At 35.0% G+C, this 23,721-nt stretch overlaps 2 protein-coding genes and 2 long non-coding RNA genes across 5 annotated transcripts; 2 read left to right on the plus strand and 2 right to left on the minus strand.

Annotated features, from left to right (window-relative positions):
* LOC146938379 (uncharacterized) lies at positions 1–1,186 on the plus strand. Its single transcript, XR_015033367.1, has 4 exons — positions 1–115; positions 212–807; positions 890–1,003; positions 1,119–1,186. It is a non-coding gene; the product is annotated as an uncharacterized LOC146938379 (long non-coding RNA).
* An 808-nt stretch (positions 1,187–1,994) lies between these two features.
* LOC146938380 (uncharacterized) lies at positions 1,995–3,179 on the plus strand. The gene is made up of 3 exons (XR_015031268.1): positions 1,995–2,080; positions 2,160–2,257; positions 3,058–3,179. It is a non-coding gene; the product is annotated as an uncharacterized LOC146938380 (long non-coding RNA).
* A 1,441-nt stretch (positions 3,180–4,620) lies between these two features.
* Positions 4,621–5,733, minus strand: LOC146938382 (putative long-chain-alcohol O-fatty-acyltransferase 5). Its single transcript, XM_085752351.1, has one exon. It carries the CDS (start codon positions 5,731–5,733, stop codon positions 4,699–4,701), a length of 1,035 nt encoding a protein of 344 aa, XP_085608477.1. The 3' UTR covers positions 4,621–4,698.
* LOC146938381 (protein ENHANCED DOWNY MILDEW 2-like) lies at positions 4,621–19,078 on the minus strand. 2 transcript variants are annotated; one of them, XM_085752350.1, is made up of 19 exons: positions 18,979–19,078; positions 18,407–18,863; positions 18,019–18,115; positions 16,504–16,563; positions 16,239–16,380; positions 15,861–15,957; positions 15,647–15,745; positions 14,920–15,167; positions 14,731–14,823; positions 14,152–14,643; positions 13,829–13,976; positions 13,588–13,689; positions 12,703–12,795; positions 11,914–11,955; positions 11,510–11,620; positions 8,842–8,913; positions 8,620–8,738; positions 8,394–8,457; positions 4,621–8,297 (listed from the first exon to the last, which is right to left on the minus strand). In XM_085752350.1, exons 6-19 carry the CDS (start codon positions 15,939–15,941, stop codon positions 7,065–7,067), a joined length of 2,997 nt encoding a protein of 998 aa, XP_085608476.1. In that variant the 5' UTR covers positions 15,942–15,957; positions 16,239–16,380; positions 16,504–16,563; positions 18,019–18,115; positions 18,407–18,863; positions 18,979–19,078; the 3' UTR covers positions 4,621–7,064. The 2 variants fall into 2 exon arrangements, with proteins under 2 accessions (XP_085608476.1, XP_085608475.1); XM_085752349.1 differs by having other exon boundaries at positions 16,226–16,380.
* Positions 19,079–23,721: the final 4,643 nt, after the last annotated feature.

A 23,721-nucleotide genomic window follows, 5' to 3' on the forward strand; every position in this document is an offset into this window, starting at 1 on the left:
GAATGGATGGCAATTGTATGAATACTCTACATCAAATGTTGTTTATAAAGAAGTCTTCCGCAATTTGTGATGAGTCCTGCTGTCTGACTGCTATGCTACTTTGTCAATGAAATAGGTAATTGCGGAACCGATAATAAACAGAATTTGACATTGTTATTGTTTTTCTCCAAGGCTGAAAATTATAATTTTAGTAGCTGATGTGTTTTTCCAGGTTAAGTTCAGTATGTACCAGAAGTTCTTGGTTGTTTGTGCGTCATTCAGAATCAAATATCTAAGGTACCTTATCTAAGTCCAATGGTAGATATTGAATGGCATATTACTTATTGTTTTTTTAGGACAGATTGCATATTCAAGCATGTTAATGTTAATGGTTAATTAGGTGTGATGTTGTAGATGCCATTGCCTCTAATTGGATTTCCCTTTGGTTGTTGTTGTATTGCATATGAATTGGAAACTAATTGACATGACTTTCATGCCACTGTTGTTACAAGACAAATCCCACAGCTTATTAAATTGCTATATGTTTAATGGCTTTGAAAATATAAGGAGGTACTTCGCAATGTGTGATATTCAATACCTGATAGTAGCTTGACGATGGAATCAATTACAGGTGATATTTCCATAACGCATTTTTCCTGTATGAATAACTATATGTTGTCAATTTAGTTTGTTTATCATATACTAAGTGTGTATATTAATACGCGGGTTTTTGATTTATGGCATTGCTTCACAAAACTCTGGTGTACACCTTAAACATGAGTTGAAATACAATTTTCAGATGAGATATCATCTTTTTCTTGAAGAATGGTAAGTTTTGTAATAATATTCACTGTTACTAATTGAGGCCGATGAACTGTAACTGAATTACTGCCACTTTATGTTTTTTCAGAGTATTTTCAATATCATCCAGTTTTTTTGGCAGTTTTTTCACCATTTTTACAACGGAGGAACAGTCATGGCTGCATTGTTCTGTTGTCAATCTAAAGAAGAATTGTCACCATTGGTATGTTGAGCTATCCTATTCATATTTAAGTTTCCACCAATTTTAATTCAAGTCATGTCTGCTAAAATCCACACTCACCCCTGACAAACTTTCTGACTTTTTTATTCCTTTTCAGATTGTTCGTCATCTGGAGCTGTTTTCTGTTTGTAATCCTTTCATAATATGCGTTGTTACATTGTTCAAGACTTAATGTATGCTCTTTCTCATTCTGCTTATGGCTACTACAACTAATGCCATCATACACTTAGACCAATCAGGCCTAACATTGTTACAACAACAAGGAGTCCCAGCCTTTTTGGGTTATATATGTAATGCCATTGTTGATGCATTGGTATGTGCTCATTTTGGTGATTGTGTATGTTTGCTGTTTTCAAACACCTTATTAACATTTACATATTCATTTTATTTTATTAAACCGCGTCAACATGATTCGAGATGATATTTTGTTAGGTCAACGTCCTTTATAATACAATTTATGTCCTATATAGATCAAGTAGTTCATGGTTCTTACTATATATGACCCGTGCGGTAGCACGGGTGAAAAATCTAGTTAGGTCAAACCTCCACTCAAACCAAAAAAATTAGGTCAAACCTATAGTTCTCATGGCCGTAATGTTTTTTTCTTCAAAATCGAAATCCTTATGGACTTCCATTCTTTTTGGTCTTGTTCCTCTTTTTGCTATTACAAAGCTCTCACTCTCTGTGTTGCCACTAAAAAAAAAATTTGTCAAAACAACTTTCTTCTTCCGCACATACCCATGAAACAAACATTGAATCCTCAAAAACCTCATCATGTGGTATATGTTTTGTTTTGAAAACAGATTCTGATATGTTCCAAAAAACAAAGTGCAAACACCTCTATTGCCTTGACTGCATGTGCAAATATGTAACCTTTCAAATAAACATTAACGAGGTTAAGGTTACTTGTCCAAGCCCAAATTGTTTTGTGGAATTGAAGCCAAAACAATTGCAACACATTTTGCCTAAACAAGTCACTTTTCAATGGGAGTCCATAAGATGTCCAACATGCTCTATCTATGTCGAGAGAAATAAAGGATGTAGGCACATGAAATGCAGGTTTATTATGCATTTTATCATCTCTTGTTCACATATTTTAACATTGAATTTATGTAACTAACTATACTTTTCTTTCTAGATGTGGATGTTATTTCTGCTACCACTGTGGGTTGAATAAAAATTGTGGATGCAACTAACTATTTTTAGACCGGATCCATATATGCAATATTTTGTGAGGTAATTCTTATCAGGTAGAAGAAATTATAGCAATGACTTGAAATAAAATATTTTGACATTGATGATGATTAATTTTGTTCTTTTAATTCGTTGATGACTTGAAATAAATCTTTGTATCGGAATGCTTGTTTCTTTTTGTTATATGTTTGTCATGAATGATATTAGGGTTTTTGTTGGTCTAGAATGACATAGGGGCGATAAGATAAGATTTTAAGTTTTCTCTTGATATTTTTAAGGCTTTAGACATGGACTTGGTAGGGATGTTGCATATTATATGCAAGGGCCGGGGTTCGAACCCCGGACACCCGACTTCTCTACATTTAAAATGTATGAGTTCTGACCACTAGGCTATTGACCAAAAGGTTAGTGTGTTGACGATGATTAATGTTGTATCATACGTTTGAGCATTCACAAATGTAAGATATGTTAGGGGTTGTGTCGTGTTAGATTTCAAAATTGACGGTCAAGGAGACATTGGGGGAAATTTTAATATGAAGGTCTTACTTAATGACAAGACACCACTAGGACATTCCCGTTGAATATACTGAATTACCCTAACTAGACATTTATGTTTGTGAAGTAGAGGGTAGTTTCTCTGTCCATATCAATCCATGGTTATTTGGATTCGCATGGTCACATTTTGGTGATAACTGTGTATCTGAATTATTATTTTGTGTTGATGAAATTAGTACATTTGAATTGTAATAATCTACTCATTTTATACTTTTGATTATGATCAATCGCCTTATTTGTGTTTTCCATGTGGTTGCCGCTTGCATGCACATCGTTTGTTCGAGTAGTTAACGAGTTGGAAGATGAAGTTGAGGTCGAGGATGAAGTTGGGGAGTGATCATCATGACATGATCACACACATTAAATAGTTTTTAATTTTATTTTTTAGTGCATTGTCGTAATGGCCAACTAGTAATATGAGATTATGTAGAGACGGCTGTAATTAAAATGACATTTAGGGTTTAGATTCTATCTATGTCTGATTTTATTTTCGTTAGTTTTTTATTGTGATTTCTTTATCTAAGAGCTTCTATTTATTGGATCCAAATATGGTTTTTGACATAATACTATAGCGTAATTTGATCCATGTAGCCGACCCTATTTAATGAGATAAGGCTTGGTTATTGTTGTTGGGCAGAGGGTGTGACGCCAAGCTCATGGTTGTGAATGGGAACTTGAAAACAAAAACAAGTTGAGCCTTTGTAACACCTCTTATCTATAAAATAACACCAAATATAAATGATTTTTATTATCAAAGGTGGTCACACATAAATTTGGCTAAAAGCCATAAGAGTAGCGTAACATTTACTTAGAAATTAATTGTGTGAGACGCACGATAGTAATTTTTGAATGTATCAAAATTACAAAAACATACATAAATGTGTCTTTCCTCAACCATTTAGGGTTTGTTTGATTACCAAAAGGAGTCAGATATGACAAATCTCTCATATCCCGCTTAATCTTCTGTTTGATGTCCTGAGGATTTGTTTGGTTCGGGTGTTTTGGAGAGGAGGGAAAGGAGAATTTTAATTTTTACATCTTTGGTTCAATAGTCCTAGGTTTCTCATTTTGCCATTTGACTGTTCCTTCCAACTCTCCTTTTTTTCTCTACGCCTCTTCCATTAACTTCAAACCCTCTGGATCTTCCTCTCTGTAACCTCTCTCGGTTCAACCTCATGTTGCCATTGTCAAATAATCTGAACCATTGGATAGTGGTCTGATGGCTCATGTTCTGTGTTTTGAATTTTAATGCGATGGAACGTGATTTGTTCGAACTTATTCCAAATGAATTTCTTGTATCAGAGCTTGACAAGGAAATCCAAATCAATTTACTGCTTTTGTTCGAAAATGGTTTATCATAATCTGTTATCCAACCTGGATGTATGTACTTGCTAGAATTGCTTGTGCTTGCTCATTGTTTGCTTGATGATTTTGTTTTATGTATGAGATATGAAAATATAAGCCTTCCACCCATTGATCTAACAAGAGCCTTAACTCATAGTGTGTGTAGTTTTGACATGATGTGTCTGTGTCCGAGCCCATGCTTCATTTCCATCAATACTAAACTGGGTGAATTTTTTTCCTGTTCCATTCTTTTCTTTCTGATTTTGATAAGGTCACGTACCCTCTTCTCTCCATCCTGATCATATGGAAAATTAATTTTTGTTATGTGAATTTTAGCATTGCTATTTGCTACTAGTATAGACAAGTATAGACAAAACTATATGTATTCTTTCTATATGTATTCTTTTCCAAGTATAGACAAAACTATGCGTATATCTTAAGATTTTTCAAATGACCATTCTCACATAATAGGTGAAAATGAAATGAGTTGGACGTGGACTTGATCATAGCAAATGAATTTCTATCCATCAAAACTATGTTATTGTAAGTTTATAACAACGAATGTTCACTACAAAAATAAACAATTAACTAATCAAATGTAATGGTAACTTATCCTTAACAAAATTCACCATAATTTGATACTCCCCAATACCCTTCATAACAACACCATTCCTCAGCAACTGAGGAAAAAACAACCAATTCCCGGTAACAACCAAAAATGTAATCGTAAGCAGTCCCGACACAGCACGGTGCAACCGCCACCCACGGCGAAGAACAACCTTCTTAACTGCAACCTCAATAGACGTACACACACCATGAAGTACAAAAAACCATGTGACTTCCCACGTGGGAGGCACCCGTGCAAGGTAATAATAAATTACCTCGTGCATAAGACCGGACACAACAAAAGTTGCCAAAGTGGCAGCTGAAGTGGCATATGTGGAACCCACATAAGATCTAATGATGTGGCGAACAGGATCGTATACAGTGGGGCGTAGGATACGAGTTACCATTAGGTTCCATCTACGACCCCAAAAGTCTTGAAGCGACGTGGACAAATAAGGTTCGTTGAATTGTGGTTCAATTTCAAAACCGAACATGGTTCGAACCGGTGCTGCACTAATTGCTAACACAAGTTCTATGCCAAGGTACATGTGGCAGCAATAAAGGACCAATATGAAATAAGGGTGCATATATTCTCTATACTCATAGCTACATATGATTGCTACCAATATAACTACTTTAAAAAAAGTGAGGGGTAAAATTGGTTTTTTGGATGGAAAAGTGGTTGTTGAATTTGATTGTTGGGGGTTGATTGGAAGGGAAGCAATGGAAATGAAATGGAAGATATTGTTTGGGAGAGGGAAAAGAGGAGGTTGATTGAAGGAAAAAAGGATGAGTTTGAAAGTGGAGAGCCAAACAAGGAAGAAGGTTGTGGGGCCACCAAGGTGGAAGGAATAGAGATTTAAAGGAAGGATGATGAAAAGGTAGAGAATTGGGAGGATTGAGAGAAACCTTAAGAAGCCTTTGGGGATTTTGGAAGATATGTAATAACAATAACATAGACATGTTGTGGATATAAACCATACCTTAATGAATCTCTCAATTTCACCATCCATCTTTGTCTCCTTGAAAGAATATTATTCTAGGTTCTTGTTATGAGTTGTGTTAGTGAGAGTGATGAGAAATGAGAAAATAAATATCTAAATAAATAGTAGAATGCATAAAAGGTTTTGCATTTTTTAAGGCAATATATGGACGAAATGGTATAGGTCGTAATATTGAATTGAATGTGTCGGTCAAAAAAGATATTGAATTGAATGTGAATCTTATTTTTTGGGTTCCTCCTCTCTTGTGAGGTCATAACAGCTGTAATAGGCCAACTCCGAGACAGCAAGAAGAGTCATATTGGTGGAATTGAAAAACATTTAATGTCACATAATCTTGTTACAGGATATATGCTCCATTGTTCCTATCTATAACTTTATGCAGAAAATTATTTTTAAATAGAATTTCAATATTTTAAAATAGAATCTTCTTATAAAAGTAAAAAAGAAAAACATATTAATTTATGCAGCATGTATAAAAACAAAGCTATTGATTAAACAGAAAAATAAAACAATTAAGAGCCCATTTTTTAGAGTTTTTTGAAGAAAATAATAATAATCACATTTAAGAGCATTGCATCTATTTATCCAGTTTTTTTAAAATATAATCTAAAAAAACCAAAAAATAGTTTCAAATAAAAAGTTGTTACGAATGGTTTCTCAAAAAAATAAATTCTTTTAAATGAGAGACAATAAAATTACAGTATTTTTGGATAATCAAACAAACTTGGCTTAGCCAGGCATAATCAAGGTTCTATATGGATTTTTAAACAGAAAAACACAATAAAGCCTCAGGTTCTATACGATTTCCTGTGTCAAAATTTATAAATACTTTTTTTGGTATTAAAAAAATATTAATACTTTATACTTATGACTCGAAATATAACAACAAATTTTGAAAAGACTGCGAAATTTTAATACAAATGTTTTCCATCTTCATTAAGACCCTAATTTACCGATTATTTCACGCTTTTAATTTTAGAGAAATGCTAACTTGTGCCATAATTTTAATAGTCCAAATCAACAAAATAAAAAAACAATATAATGGAACAACAGATCTATCATCTATAGGGTCACATACAGGTCATTATCCACCTACCATCTATAGGGTCACATACAGGTCATTATCCACCTACACTGAGTCACTCACCAAAGGGGTACAAGAACAATCCCAGCAACAACAAAAAAATACTCTTCATAAAGGATGTAGACAGAATAATGTCATGTAAAACCTACAATCTGCAAAGGATGTAAGAGGGGCACAATCAAAACATCCCACGTACAACACATCCATCCTAATATCATCTATGTACAGGAGAACACCAAAAATGGGGACATTCAAGTTAATCACTGAACCAATTTGATGAATTCTGGCGTGAATACAAATGAGGAGGACCACCTGGAAAACCTGGTGTTACATTTTCAGATCCAGGTTGTGGGGTACTATTTTCAGAAGTTGTACTTCTATCAACTATAGGATGTTCAGGGCCCAAAGAATTCGTCTTAACATGGTTTAATTCATCGAGACAAGGTGCATATCGTTGCATAACTGGTGTACTCATCTGCATAGCTGGTGTATTCATCATGTAAGGCAATTCAGATCCTGAACCACGTACTGAATAAGTAGATCCCATTTGATTATAAGCAGGACCACGACCAGATAGATAACTACTACTCATAGGATCAGGCATTGGCACCCCGGGAGGGCGAATAGCATCATCATCCATGACATAGGGTCTCGGAACCCCCGTAGGGTGAATAACATCCTCCCTGAGATAGGGTCTTGGAACCCCCGGAGGGTAAATATCATCCCCCCTGAGATAAGGTCTATATCCAAAGCTACTTGTGCCGTCTCCGAGATGCCCGCTATTGTGTTCCTGTAAATCTGCCAACCCGTAATCAGGAAGGGGATCGGCAACATTTGGCCAATTGTGGGTCCCATCATAGGCTTGTCCAAACTCTACCCGTGAGGAAGAGAGGGGCTCCAGATGCCTATAGCTATCATCAACAACGGAAGACTGGGGCTCCAGAGGCGTATAACCATTATCACCAACCTCATTATCTGAGAGTTCCATATCTGATCCGCACTGTGGACTGGAGATACCATTTATATCTTGTCTTATAGCTGGTAAGGTCACAGCTGGTCCTCTACCATCATTTTCCTCTGTACGTTTCCTTTTCCATGAGGTGTTTTCAGCATTAATCGTCAAATAATCATGTCTCTCTTGACTCACTCGAAAAACATTTCCATGAGACGAGCCTTCCATCTGTCCTATCATAAATGAGCTATCTTGATCATTAGTTGACTTCAAGAAATCATGATCCAGCATGCGATCCAGCATGGTATCATCAACATAGTTATCATCCATACTATGACTGGCAGATGATTTTTCCTTATCGAAGCTTTCCATTCTCGATACATCTCGCTGTCTGAACAGGTGCCCATGCTCCTGGGCTATGAGCTTATGCTTATCAGCCCAGTCTGGACGGCTCCAAAGGTAGAGTGGGGGTGGCTTTACATTCCATTGCTCCATTTGCTTGTCATTAGAATCAACTGATCCGGGTAGATAAAACGACTGGGGACGGAGACCAGGAACAAGGAAAACATAAAGACAGCAGTCAGCACACCAAAGAGCGGGTGACAATCAAAATATAACTTAGTATTATTTTACCTTGCCTGATAGAAACCTCTCATCCTCCCAGACAAGAACGTATCGCGACCGTTTTCTATCCAGCCTACATAACAAGGAAGCAAACATGAAAAGCAGAAAGAAAAAACAACTCTGAAACAAAAAAGTGACAATTCTCCATTGATCTTGGAGGGCTTGGGTGGAGGGAAAAACCAGCTAACTCTCATCCTCAAAAAAGAAAATAAAGGGATAAGAAAAAGGACACTACCTCTCTGTCTCTGGTGGTACTATAAGAATCAGGAGCTTAGGCTCAAACTCTAAAGCCTTGTCTATAAACTTGTTAGCAAGAGCTGCTTTAAGTCCAAAGGGGGGATTTAGGCCCATGATCTGTTAAAGAAGCGGCCAATAAAAATAATGAAATCAAAAGTATGTGAATTAACCATCTGGAATATGCATGCACGTCTCAACCATGAAATTGACAAATTCTTACCAACTGTGACCCTAAAGGCAACTCCTTTCGCTGGACAGTCATCCAATCTCTCATCTCAAAATTAAAATCATTCTGTAAACAAATCAAAACAACATCCTGGTAAATAGATAAAGAAAAATAACAAGATAACCATAGGCTGAAGTCTTTAACATAGTCTATACTCTTCACCATTCGTGAAAATTGGTTGAAACCACCAAACAAAAATCATTACGCTCATGTTTCAAAAAAAAAAAATCATTACACTCATAACATAAACAAGCCTGAAAATGTTCTTCTTAAGCCTGATACTTCACAATGGAGAGTAGTAAGAAATTGCATGCATCCCATTCATTACTACCACCATCCCTAAATATAAGACCTTCTTTTAATTTTTCTTTGTTCTTTTTTACAAGACCGATTTATAATTTTCAACTGCATTAATTATTTCTTTACCAACATACCTCTAATTATGTTACATCTTTTTCTACAATGTGTAATAAATACTCTAAAGAAAACATTAACTGATTCTCTCTCTTAAAGAATAAACTTGTAAAAGCAATACCAATTGTCAACAAATTTAATATCACAACCAACTTTCTTAATACCCGTAATTTACTCAAAGGGAGTCCTATATTAAGAGACAAAAGGTAGTATCACCAAACATCATTTATTTAAACCCAACAATTTCGAACATTGGGAAGGGAGGGCTTTGGGGGTTCATTTTTCTTCATAATACAAAACTCTCATCATTTGGGGGAAATAAAAAATTGTATTGGAGGAGGGTTTTGGAAGGTTTTGGAGGGTTCACATGAATTCTTTAAAAAACACTTCCAATTTTTTTGAAAGATTTCTCCATTTTCCCCTAGATTTCTCACCCCCAAAGCCCTCCCTCCCCTCCCCTTCAAACTCCCAAACATAGCCTAAGGCTCTGTTTGCGAGTTTGGAGGGGAGGGCTTTAAGTAAAAGCAAGGAGGAAAGAGAAATGGAAGAAAGGATAATCCCCCAAATTGAATAGGGGGTTTGTTTTTCTTCATAACACAGAATCCCCTCAAAATGGGGAACTCAAAAATTGTATTGAAAGAAGGTTTTGGTGGGTTTCGAAGGGTTTAGATAAATTCTTCAAATCTAATCTACCTTGTTATAATACACAAAATAAGAAATATATTAATGACAAACATTCATTTATCATTCTCTACAAAAGCACCCTCTCAAAAGATGTGGAAAATTTCTCTATTTTCCCCCTGCTCTCCTCCCCCCCGAAAGCCCTAACTTGACCTTCCCCTCCCCCTCCAAACTCGCAAAGAAAGCCTAAAAGGACATTCACTTTAGATCCACAACCAGAAGGCATGTCAACATGTCATGTTGCTGGACAAACAAATCTAGTACATCAAATTCTTCGCAGGCAATGACTAACTAACCAAATTTACATGCAATAAGTCATTCTTCATCTGGAGACTTCATAAGATGTTCATTATTCATTGATTCATGGTTAACCGAACCATGTGAACCAACCCAGTTTATTAGTTTGGTAAACCAGACCATTTTTCACAAAAACCAGTTTGGGAGTGTGAACCGGTACCAAACCGGTTGCTTGCTTGCTCCACCTCTAACGTTAATTAACCACGCTGTCAACAAGTTTCTGTTTCTGGTCAATGAAATACAATACATAGCTTAAAGAAATTGCACTTGGTTTCTACATCACTGGATGACGATGAGTTTTAATTTCAGATTGGGATCTTGCAGAGTAAGCGAAAGAGGAAGCATGAGAAGCTGGTAGACTGTAGTAATTTTTTTGGAAACTCGGTATCCATTCCAAGGATCGACTAATCCCAGGGACCAATCCCACCGTCCATTAGCGGGAGCCCATTTAAAGCCAGAGCAAAGCTCTGTATGGCCTAGCTCACTTAAATTGGTGTGGGGAGGATTTGAACCTGGGGCCTTGAAAGGAGCACACTAGGACCCAAACCTACAATACCAGAGACTGTAGTACTGTAGTACTAGTTTCACTCTTTAATATATGCGGGGAAAAAACCCGCCGAGTTGGATTCTGCTTCTGAGGTGGTGGAGATTGAGAAGTGGGAGAAAAAACAGAGCCAGGGGATTTCAACTTCAGTCTAGGAAGCGCTGCCTCGCTGAACGAGAAAGGGAATATGGCGTCATCATCAAAAGTGAAACCGATTACTAAATCTAATCAGAAAACTGTACCTGTTTTTGTTTATGGGCTTAAAACGGAACTTCAGTTTTATTTAAAAATGGCTCGGGCTTTTAAAATGGAGCATTATGGTTATTGCGTTAGATAAGGGTACTCAGTTTTTTTTTTAACACCCCTAAATTCATTACCAATGTAGATAGAGGAGCAAAATAATTACTTCATAAAATGAAAAGCAAGGAATATCAGGCACTCGGCATTACCAAACCAAAAGCATATGCGATATAAACAGACAAGCACCATAGTTATATGTTACCAAATCATTAAGTAAAACATTATTTATGGGTATACTAATACAGAGGAGAAGCAACCAAAAATACAGAGAACAAATTACTAAAACACAGGAAGCCTATCAAAAACCTCTACCAACTTGTCAAAGATGTAAGCAGTAATACATGACACACTAACAATTTCAACATTCAAAAGCAAAAAACTGAATGACAAGAATCAAAGAGAAAACAGTTGTGTAAGTGTATTCACCTTTGTTGGGAGTAAATCAAAGTTTTTGTACAAGCAACTCTTCCCAGTCTCTTCAAGCTTTTTCTTCATAAGTCTGCTAAAATCATTAGCACCACAGCAGAAGTCCACAATCTGACCATGAGCAGCTATCCCCAGTCAGGTAATCCACATTCAAATTTAGAAGTAAATTCACAATGTTCAGGATGGTTATCCACTGAACAGTAATAGTTTAGAAGTAAATTAACAATGTTCAGGATGGTTATCCACCAGACATTAATAGTATATCATAATTTCTTAAGGAAAAACTGAATAATTGTTGTGCAGAAATGGCAAAGAAAGAAAACAAACAAGGACCTGGGAACATTTATAATTCTTAATCATAGAAAAAACGTAAAGGCAAATTGCAGGTCAATATCAGTATTTACCATGTCATCATTCTGAACATACCAATGGAGTTTATCCACAATCTGCAAATGTCAAAACCAATTTTTAATCAGCAATTGATGGATATAATGAGACAGCCCAGACAATATCGAAGAACCGTCTAAATAAATAACACTCCAAGAAGCTGCATTGTCAACTGTGTTACTATGCACCTATTTCTTATGCAAATACTAGTACTGTTAAAATAGTTTGAAAGATACACATGCTATGAACCCATGATTATAGAAAATTAAACACCTTAGAAAAACCTTACACTATGTAGCTTATCATACAAAACATTTTAAAAACTTCAGGCATAAGACAAATAACCCGACTTCAACCTATGAACTTATTAAGGTCAGACAATATCATTTCCCAAGCTTTTTCAATCATAAGAAAATTTTATAGACGTCATTGCTAAGCTAAATAAACCTCTACATGTAAAGCATAAGTTCACCCATATGGGTCAAAAATCATAATTTTGGTTCTTAACAGATTCCTTAACACAAACCAATATCAATATATTTTCCTTTACCACAGCATCAGCTTAACTATTTCTACTTATTCATGACACATGCATCGCCTAGAAATCTACAGTTCATATTCAAGGGATATCCTGGATTGATAATACTGTTCAATGAAAAGGGAGAACACTAAAACTAGTCTTTCTATCTTCTCAAGACAGCAATACCCAATGATATAGAAAGAAGTAAACAGTTATAATAAGGAAAAGATATCAAGAATACAGAAATCTGACAAAATAATTGAAATTATAATGTGAGAATCAATACCCCTTCCAGCTTTTCCACTTGTGTAAAATGGCGACCAAATGATGTGTAGCGATTACCATATAGAACAGGTGCAAGATATACCTTCAACTTGTCCTGCAGTAATTCACTCCATAAAGTAATGATAACAGAAATGAATTATTTCTTTAAGTTCAAACTTGCATTATGGTGTATGAGTGAAAGACGGGGAAAAAAATTAGGAGATGGATATTAGATATCTAATAAAACATGTGAATATACTGCCTCACGTATTGGATCGGGCCTATTTTCATGGACATTCACAGCAACCCACCCCTAGGGATAGAGTGTTTTCTGACCATTTTTTAGGATAATTGTGATGGTTTCCCCTCTTTTCCACCAGAATGATATCATATAGTATTTGAAACCTTTGTTCAGCCATTATTAAACACCCATTGCCCAACGACCCACCACTCTCCTCTTTTTCAGCACAAACCCCCTCAGACCCACTGCTTGCAGGTATTTCTTGTCAAGACTAGTATTTTCAACTCAAAACCTGCATCTTCTGGCACACTCATTGCTCTGCTCAAACTTAGAGTTAAACTTTTAAGATTCCATGCACACATTTTTCCCTTTATGTTCCATGACTTTTTTAGTTGTTGTTTTTTAAGCTTAAAAGGCAAGTCTATGCCTTTACTTTTGCTTATTTTTTGACCTTTGGGCATTTACATATCTGTAGTTTAAATTGCCTAACCGGTGTCTATAATATTTAGTATAGAAGCAAGCAATCCTGCTATATAGCAGTTCTATCTAGGATTGATAACTCTAGCTAAGGAAGCAAATCATACTGTAAGACATACTAACGAGATCTGATTATTAGACACTTAGAACCAAAATCCTTATATTATTTTTTCAAAAACAGTAAAGTACCTTCCACTTAAATAACTGGTTCATAACATCAGGACCACAAACAGCTTCTGCCTCCCGAATGCTATGTCCTTCATCCAGCATCCTTAAAGCCGTTCGAACAGCCTATATATACAAGAAATAACAAAAACTTTAAACAAATTCCACAATTTAAAACTATCGAGTAATATATATATATATATATATATATATATATATATAGAGAGAGAGAGAGAGAGAGAGAGAGAGAGAGGAAGATATGCACCTCAACTGAACCTTCCAACTTTCCCATTGTAATAGTCTTCTCCACAACATTTTTTAGCGAGTGAGTGTTAGTAGAAGCAAATTTGTGTTCTTTTATGACAGACTCCATAGTAATTGATGAAGAAGCTTCTTTAACCAAAGCCAACAACCTACATGAGAAGAAAGTATCTTAAGAATAATACCATAACATTAAGGACAGCTTTTGAGTTTCGCACAAGAATCCAATATAATTTCATCGTAGTGCTACTCCTCAGAAAGACCGAAGAAAAAGGACCAACAACAGTAACAGCACAAAAATAAGCAAGTCAGATAAGAAAGATTCACCTCCTCTCTGAATCTGCATCTAATTGGGGTGGTGCACTGCTCAGCTTTTTAGGACGCTTAACAGACAGAGTGTTATCAGCTACATTGTTAACATGATTGCCAGAATTAATTTGCTTCGAACCCTTCTGGTAGTGAGAATAAAGTTGCAAACCCAGTGAGGGCTGGTTTTCCTCATAGTCAGACTTTTCTGCTTCCTTTAAAGTTGGCCTCTTATTTTCATTCAAAAGCCTTCTTGATGCTTCATTTGCTTTCTTTCTAGGGATGTTTGATACAGAAATCTTTCCAGGATTCTCAATACCAATTTTCCCGGAGGACATTTTACCAGACAGTTTAGGTAATTTAGCACTAGTTCTTTTTACAGGTAAATCATCTAACTTAGCATTGTTCTTGTATATAACTTCTTTGGTTGCAGGCTTTGCCTTCTGTTTAACAAAAGGGAATTTTATATGATCTCTTATAGGAGTTCCGAGTTCATCATCTATCTCATGCTTTCTGTTTTAAGGAATGGAATAAGATGTTACTAGATGTTAAGAAGATTAAATTTGGAGAACATAAAGACCTGCATACTATGACACTTACAAGCAATAAATAAGAATGCGATTGTTTGGCAAAAGATTTTCCCAAGCCCTGGCTACAATGCCTTCTTCCACTGTGTCTTCAAAAGCAATCTTTCTGATAAAAGCAACTTGAGAATCAGGCCTCCAGACAATTACAAATAGCATCATTATATGAAGACAAGAAACACAGGAAGGAAAAAAAAAAAAAAACCTTGGCAAACATTTGCGATGATATGACTTGGGACAACGCCTACAAACAGCAAAGTGTAATTCATGCTCATGCTTGTTTTCCATTTCTTTACAGATACGGCAATAATGAGCAGGACAAGTGAAAGGTTCTCCCTTAGCTATATTTTTTACTAGTTCCGTTGGAACATCGCTAATCACCAGGTGAAGTAACTTCGCAACACATTGTGGATGATAAAAGAAGCCACAGGTAGCCGAAGCACATTTGAAGACCTGAAGGAGAAATTCCAAACACATTTAAGAAAAAGCTATTAATGACAACTATCTTAAAATGGATTCAAAATATCTTTTTGGACTCCATTTTGGAGGTCAAGTGAAGTTGTGCTTGTTTGGATGCAAGGTAGGGGATGCGAAAAGTGGTTTTCTTCCTAACAAACGTAATTCTGGCATGTTAGGTTAGTTTGCATCAGAGTTTATTGTCAACAAATTTCAGATTGACTAGATGCGATAATAATTATCTTGTCCGTTGGATTTGAAAGTTTATGCTGATTTTAAATCAAACTTGTTTTGGGAGTAAAAACATCCAATGATTAATCACTTCACTTCAAACTCCAATTTTTACCAAATCAATTTTACAAAATCAGTTCACATGAGTGTGTCAAAAGTGGCATTCCATACAGCTAGAAGAAAATATATATGAACCAAGTCATCAACAAAGAGAAGCACATTTTTTACATATAGTTATATTATACCTCAGCACCAGCAAATTTATCAGAACAGCCTAGTTCCCCACATGCAAAGCACTGGTGTTTATTATGTTCACAATTCTTACAATAGAAATTTTGGATCTCCTGCAAAAAAAAAAAAAAAAGTACACAAGCAATCAATTTTTTGCGTAATTATACAATGAAAAATAAAATTGAAGACAAATAAAAGAAATGTAAAGAGAAAATCAAATTAGCTTACCTCAACTTCCTTTCTGCTAAATCCAAGAGAGGCACAAGAAGATTCTTCACCGTCCTCCTCATTAGCATGAAATGACCTCATGCACTTTCCATCACAACTGCATTTATCATTTTATAAGCCATTTTGAAAAAGAAAGAATCAACTACTAAAAACAAAAGGGCAGCCCCGTGCACTAAAGCTCCCACATATGCAGGGTCTAGGAAGGGGTCCCACCATTCCCAGACAAGCAACTACTACTCTAAAATAAAAAAGATAAACAATAATGTCTCCAATACTCCTGAAATTATGCATAGTCGCATAAATATACAGGAGAAAATCAAATTGAATTAAATTAAATTAACCATCCACGCCGCAAATTTTCATACCACAAAAGCTCACCACCATTATCGCAAATCGAACAAACGGAATCAAATAACTCATCCTCTTCATCTGACTCTTCCTCAGCAACAGTTTCATCAATTGCATCATTTTCAATATCATCAGCTATTATAAATCCAGGTCGGGCTAGCTCTTTAACTTCCTGAAATCAATGAATAACACTTTCAAAAAAACATCACAATATATATGACATCAATTAAAGGAAGCAAAGAAAGAAAATATATCAGAATAATATTCTTCAAGGAAAACTAAATATCTGACAAACCTCTTCAGAAAGTTTCTTAATGGTCATCATATCCTTGTCTTCCAGAACCATGAGCAAAAGCTGTTAAAATCAATCAATCAATTAATTGTCATTGAAGTGAAATAGAAATGTGAAGAAGACGAACAGAAAAGAAATTAAATGTTTTTTCTTAAAATAAAAAGAAATTAAAACTTGAAGTTAAAAGAAATCAACACTTAAATCTTATTAGACAGCAAAAGGGCAGGTCAATGGATAACTAGATCCCTATAACAAAGCAAAAGAGATAGTAAATCTAATATAACTGAAGTGAAAGCAAATGAGAAGAAGGTAGACCGACATACAAGGAGAAAAAGGATAGAATTGTAAGATAAACAGAGAGATGAATAAACTACCACAACATAACAGTGTATAATAGAACAGTATTTGAGATCACACATCTTGCCTAGCTGAATATGAGATGAAAACAATATGGTATGTAGCTCTAAAGAAAGAATAATACAATTGTTTAAATTTTGAATTATTGATTAGGATTACTTTTAAAAAAATTTGTTAATTAGGATTTTCTGATTAGGACTATGCATAACAGAATCCTTATCATAACTGGTTTGATTAGGCTCTGTTCATTATTTGAAGCCTTTAGAAGGCAGACGGGTATTGGAATAAACAAGCAAAACATCATGTTTAGGAAAATCTATGTTATTCTAGAAGGGGGTCTGTCAAGGATGGGCCTGCTTCTTGCTTTCAACATAGGTCAAAAGAAATATTCTTTCTACTGCGTCTAGGTTTGTGACTCGATCCCATGCGAAGGTTCATAACAGAAAACCACTTCATGAATGTCATATTCTTGACCTTGAAATTTTACACAGGTGTCAATTAATACAAATGAAATCATGTAATCCCCATCAAATACAAATGGAATTCATATAAGTCATTCTGATATAGGCTACATCGCACGGTTATGGCTGAGGGTATCTAATATATTTGTGATATGAGAATGGAAATGACTATTTTCTAAAAAGTGGGGATAGAGATCATGCAAAGTACACAAAAAAAAAAAATTTAACAAGTTACATTTATATTTATATAGATAAAATTACTGTGTAACTCATAATCATCCTAAAGTCTAAGTTGTCAATCCTAGAAAGCAGTGGAGGGGTGACTGATATTCTAAAATATTTAATCCTGCTTTAACTCTTCCTAAACCTTTTACCAAAACTCATCAAAAGGTGTGTGATTAAGCTTAATCCTGCTTCCTAAACATAAAAAATAGGCCTAAAAACATCGACAGATGATTTGCAAACATGTTTAATTAAATCCTCCTAGTTTTACATCAGCTATCATACAAGGAAATTATGATTAATGCAAGACATAAGTTGCGATCTCAAGGCAATTAATTTAACATAATACAAAAATATACAACTATAATTTCAAACCATATTTTGAATCCATAATTCCCAAAAGGATGCTTCAAATGAGAGAAAGAGAAAAATCAAAAGTTAACTTCCAAGAATACAAAGCATTTGAGAAGCTTTGTACCTTGGACTTTGCTAAGACAGCATCCCTTGTGGCAGCTTCACCCATTAAACCCATATGGTTTAACAAATCATTGTGCGAAGGCTTAACTTCATAATGGCTGCATAAAAATAAATTAAAAAACATCATAACATGTACTACTTCCACAGCAATCATGACTGAGGAGTCCAGAACTCTCAGTAGCACAGACACCTTTGATCAAAGGCGTGTAAGATGTCTGACACGACAGTGACACCTCTGATCAAAGGTGTGTCCGGTATCTGACACACGACATTGACACATGTGATTCCGTTCAAATAATTCATTTTCTCAAATTATTACCAGTTTCGATGTGTCAATGTCGTGTCTAGTGTATGTGCCAGTGCTTCATAGCCAAAACTACTCAAATTACCTAAAATCCTTATTCTTACTCAAGCTATCCCACACAGACTTCCCCATCGCCTCCGGATTCTTCCTCACATAATGCATAAAATAAACCGTAATCAAAACACTCCTAACAATCTCCTCATAACTCTTCCTCGGCTTCTGAAGCTTAATCCATCTCTTATCCTTCGCCAACACCGATATCTCCGGCTTCACATTCGAAAGATCAAATCTCCAAGCTACAACTTGCATAAAAATCTTCTGCAAACCATTATCCGCATTTCCATGTAAAAACACCTTCTCCTGTTTCCCTTCAACACTCTCAGACTCACTCCATTGAATCGGTAAAATTGAAAAAGTTACTGGTGCATCTTTATCATCTACGAAATAGTAATTCGAAACGGATAACGGTTGTGTATCGGCTTCGTCGTCGGAAGAAGCCATAAATCCTAATTTCTCAAAACCCTAATTGCTCAAAACATAAACTGCAGAAAAAATTGATAAAGATTAAATTTAAATGAATAAATGTAAGGGGTGTTAATGCTATGTTATATAACCGAATAAGAAGGATTGAAATTGGAATTGGACGGAGATTCTTACTGTTTGCGGTGGCCGGTAACGAACTCCGGTGGCGGTGATGAACGACGGTTGCGTTGATATGAGTGAGACTCGAACGTGTGTTGATGATGCATACAAAGGTACCGTTACGTTTGCATTTTGTTTATTTATGTCATGTTATGATATCAGAAATTATTTTCAGTTTACGGTGTAAAAATTAAAAATTTGTCATATTGGAAATAAATTTGTCAAAATAAAAATTTTGATAATTGCTTTATGGGTCACGCTAACAAGTGCAAAAATTGAATAATTAATTTTTGAAATAGAAAAATTAAATTTTTATTTTACGAAGAAAAAAAATAAAATTTTATTTATTGTGTTGAATGTAATATTTTTATGTTTTCAGCGAAATAGGCTTGGTTATTAGAAGTAAACTCTCACCGGACTTTCATCGGAAAGGTGAGGGGCTAAAGGGAAATCGGTCTTAAGAAATTACGGTGTAAACCATAGAATTAGAAGTTAAAGTCTTGTCTAGTGAAAGATTTGTTATTATGATAAACCAATAATCTCAAGACTCTTTATTATTATTGTTATTTACCTTCAGCAATCAAACCTCCTTTTTACACACTTTCTTCTCCTTTAATCATTTTTTTTAAGTTAATTGAATTGAACAACTCCCTAGCGGAACGATACTCTTCTTACTACTATTATTACTTCGATAGACCGTGCACTTGTGGTTTGGTTCTATCACATGTTCTGATTAGAGATGACATAATGGGTTGGACCCGTCGGGTTGGCTCGTTTAACCAGCCAATTTTAGCGGGGTAGGTTATGAATTTGAACCCACCACAAGTAGGGTGCCCGCTCTGCCTAACCCGCTAAAAAGTGGGGCGATAACGGGGCGGGACGAGTTGGCCCGTTGGGTTCATAGGTTATAAAGAAACTCTCTTTTTCAGTTCTTTTTATTTACAAGTCACAATCAATTTTCCAATTTTCACCTCCATATAATTTTTCAATTTTCACCTCCATATATTGGGGAAAAAATTCAATTAATTTTATCACTTTTGTTTTATGATTTTAGCCTTATATTTTTAACAGTTAGTTAATTGTTAACTGATGGAGTTTTTATTTTCAATGTCTTATTGGTTTATTATAGAATTTTTGAAGATGTAATTTATATGTTTGAATAATTATTTTCATATTTTTAGTAGAGTCATTAGTTATATATTTAGATTTCTTTAAATTGGATTTAAATTTATATATTTTTACATTGTTTATCCGAAAAAATTGACGGGTCAGTACGCCAACCCGTCGGTCCACCATGAAACTGAACCAGGTGAGATTTTCAATTCTATTTCTCTAGTTGGCCTGTCCCGCTCCGCCTCTTTTTGGACGGGTTATTGACGGGGCGGGGCGGATTGACCCTTTTTGCCATCCCTAGTTCTAATTGTGTGAATGCGAAATTTTTTTTTTCTTATCAAGAGGATCGAATCCCATAAATGCAAATTATTTCCAAATGCATTTAAATTTTGAATCACACTTGTTCTATGAGCATCGGTGCGACGGTACCCACATTTTTTTTTAGATATCAAAGAATTCTTTTTAACATATAAGCTCAAATCAAACCAACAGTTTACTTAATATTTGACATATAAACGGGCAAAAAGCATACTGATTATATCGTGAGTTATTCAATGTGTTTCTTAACACAAGATATACTTTTTGGTAGTCAAAGAAGGTGTGAGAGAATCGAACACGTCGGTGAGAGATATACTTTTTTTTCTTTTCTGAAATCCATAACCGATTAAACCCACCCGTGCAAACCGACGAACCGACAAAGCCGAGAACCGCCAAAACTGATCCCAAGAACGGTCGAAGTTAGTTTTTCATTTGATGTCATCGGTTTCATCTAGGGAGACGTTTTCGGGACCGAATCCGCCCGAACCCGTCCGATGCTCTACCCTAGCCCCCGCGACCCCAAAAAAAGCATGTCAAATCCATATATCTTATGAATCCACTGCTTCAAGCATTATTGTAGGTTTTCCATGATCACCACGACAAAATTGACCTTTCCATGCTACTGGACAATTTTTCCATTCCCAATGCATACAATCAATGCTACCTAACATACCTGGAAAACCACGTGCCTCCCCTATTTGTAGTAGGTGTTGAATGTCATTATTGTTGGGTTTTCTTAAGTATTCAGCTCCAAATATTTGATGGACACCCCTTACAAACTTATCTAAGCATTTTATTGTCGTACTTTCACCAATTCGCACATAGTCATCCACACTATCAGTCGGTGATCCATAACGGCTAGTGGCCTGGCATAACGGCTAGTTGGACTTTTGGCTAATTGAGTAAGATATCATAGATAAATGCAGAGTCGTTCTATTTAAACACAACATAACGGCTAATGTTCATGCTTTGGCAAAAGTGTCTATCTCTTAGCTATTCACAATAACTTTCATTTCTTCCCTTGTTGTATTTAGAACATGATTAATATTTATATAATTAACTTGGTTTGAGTAAAAAAACATATATGTTTTTCTATTAAAAAATAGTATATTTTTATAGGAGAACTCTTATTTATCTAATCTAATATAAAAAAAAAACAATTGGGCACCGGTAACAAAGCAAAATTGAATATAAATTTTATTGTTAAGCTGGAAGTAACCTATGATCATAACAGTTAGTTGGAATTGGAATTAAATAAATATCATTAATTAAACATAATTCTACATCATTTCACTACCGGCTAGTTGGATTTTTTGCTTATGATGAAACAACTAATTGGACTTAGTTGGACTTGTTCTTCTAATAATTTTACACAAGTTCATTTTTTTCTCTAATAATTTTACACAACACTTTATGAGCTTGCACTTGTTCCTCTATCATCCTAGTTGTATCCATCAAGAGGTAGTGAAGCTCATCATTTCTTTCCTTAATTTGCAATTCTTTTTCCTTCAACTTGTTACCTTGATGCACACATCGTGCAATATCTTCTAAAGCTAGAGCTTTTGATTGTTTTGCATCTTCCATCCTAGTTAGATCCACATGAACAGAAGGTGTTTCATTTGCCTTTGATTTTCCCTTTCTTTTTACTGCTTTTGTCCCAATCGGACGAACCAATCTACTTTCACTTGAGTTGTATTGTCCGGGGTCACCACTTGTAGGTGTGTCCGGATTAGAAGAGAATGTGTAGGCTCCCGAAGCAGAATTCTTTGTTCTCTTGTTGGATTCTTCAGTAATTTGTCATGACCATTTAGGTTCATTTTTTAACAATTTCCATGCAAACACTAACAGAAAACGTGAACCCTTATCATGAGCATAAATTGCCAATGCATCTTCCATAATGTCGTCTTCGGAACTACCACTTTTCTTTCTTGAATAGGCTTGTTTGTAGCAGATTGTAAATTTCTGAACCATCCCATTCACCTTTGACCATCAACATTTAATTTGATTCAACTCCCTCTCTTTCAAATGACCACGATATTGATTATAATTATCTGTAATTCTTTTCCAAAATATATTTTCATTGGTTGATAATATAATTGTTAACTCTCCCTCCCATTAGTTCTACCTAAATCATATTTTCAATGGTTGATAATATAATTATTAACTCTAAGATTATTCTATAATCATTTGTTTAATAACAACAACCACTCCTCCAAAACAAAAAGTATCTACATCATAGCATAACTAATTATTCACGAACAAACAATGGATATAACAGAAACACAGAGGACTCATTTAGCAAATCAACTAGGAAAAGAGTAAAGTATAAAGAATCAAGCTGGTTGAAGTAATCATATCAACCAAATAAAAAACAAAACACAATCCCCAAATCTGGTAATTCACGTTTTCAAAGAAGAGTATAACCAGATTCATTACAATAAAATAAAATAAAAAATAAAATCCTCAAATATTAATAAGTGAAGAATTAACCCATTTTCAAAAAGGACTTTAACCCTAAATAATTAGTACTTAAAACAATCAATAAACTAGAGGATTGAGCAGGATTGAACTCACTTGAGATGAACTATTGACTTAGCAAAGGCTTCGCTTTAGAACGAGAACGATAAAACAAGATGAACGAGCAAAGGCTTTTGAATGCCAGGGTCACATCACTCCGAGAAATGTCAAGGTCACACCCACTAACACTTTCTTTTAACATGCCCAATTAGAATTGGCCACGTGTCCCACTTTTTTTATTTCAATTAACTTGAAACCTGTTAAACCATTTAGTGTTGAAAATCATTTATTTTATTTTTTATTATTAAATTAGGTTTTAACTTTTCATCTCCTTTTCTCAATCTCCCCCAAAACACCGTCTTTTCATGTTCTTTCACAAGTTCTCCTCTGTCAAAAAAAAAAAAAAAAGTTCTCCTCTGTAAAAAAAACTGGTTGCTTTCACTAAATTGACTAAACCTATTTTCTCTAACGGTATGTATAGTAACGGTTTTGTTCTCACTTATTTTTCACTCTTTACTTATTGGTTTATTTCTCTATTTCCATGCAACTCTCGATAGCCATGTATGAAAACAAAATATACTGTTATAAGTTACAATTTCTTATATTATATCATCATGATAGTCATTACTTTTAATATATTATTATGTACGAAAACAAAAAACTAGTTGTTATCTTTTCTTATATTATATTATACTCCCTCCGTTTCAAAATCAGTGTCGCTTTAGCAAAAAAAAATTGTTTCAAAATGAGTGTCGCTTTCAGTTTCCAATGCAATAATAACTTTTTCTTTTCAATTGTACCCTCCAATTA

The sequence above is a fragment of the Medicago sativa genome, chromosome 3 (genome assembly GCF_051527215.1).
Source record: "Medicago sativa cultivar Bolivia chromosome 3, Bolivia_mono, whole genome shotgun sequence".
NCBI classification, from domain to species: domain Eukaryota; kingdom Viridiplantae; phylum Streptophyta; class Magnoliopsida; order Fabales; family Fabaceae; genus Medicago; species Medicago sativa.

Excerpts from the sequence above, each read along its gene's own strand:
- LOC146938382 (XM_085752351.1), bottom strand. The coding sequence starts at position 5,733 with ATGGATGGTGAAATTGAGAGATTCATTAAGGTATGGTTTATATCCACA.
- LOC146938381 (XM_085752349.1), bottom strand. The coding sequence starts at position 18,822 with ATGGCTTCTTCCGACGACGAAGCCGATACACAACCGTTATCCGTTTCG. Across the intron at positions 16,381-16,503 it reads TTAAGAAACTTTCTGAAGAG|GAAGTTAAAGAGCTAGCCCG; the intron begins GTTTGTCAGATA and ends CATTGATTTCAG. Across the intron at positions 11,956-12,702 it reads AAGTGGAAAAGCTGGAAGGG|ATTGTGGATAAACTCCATTG; the intron begins GTATTGATTCTC and ends TGACATTTGCAG.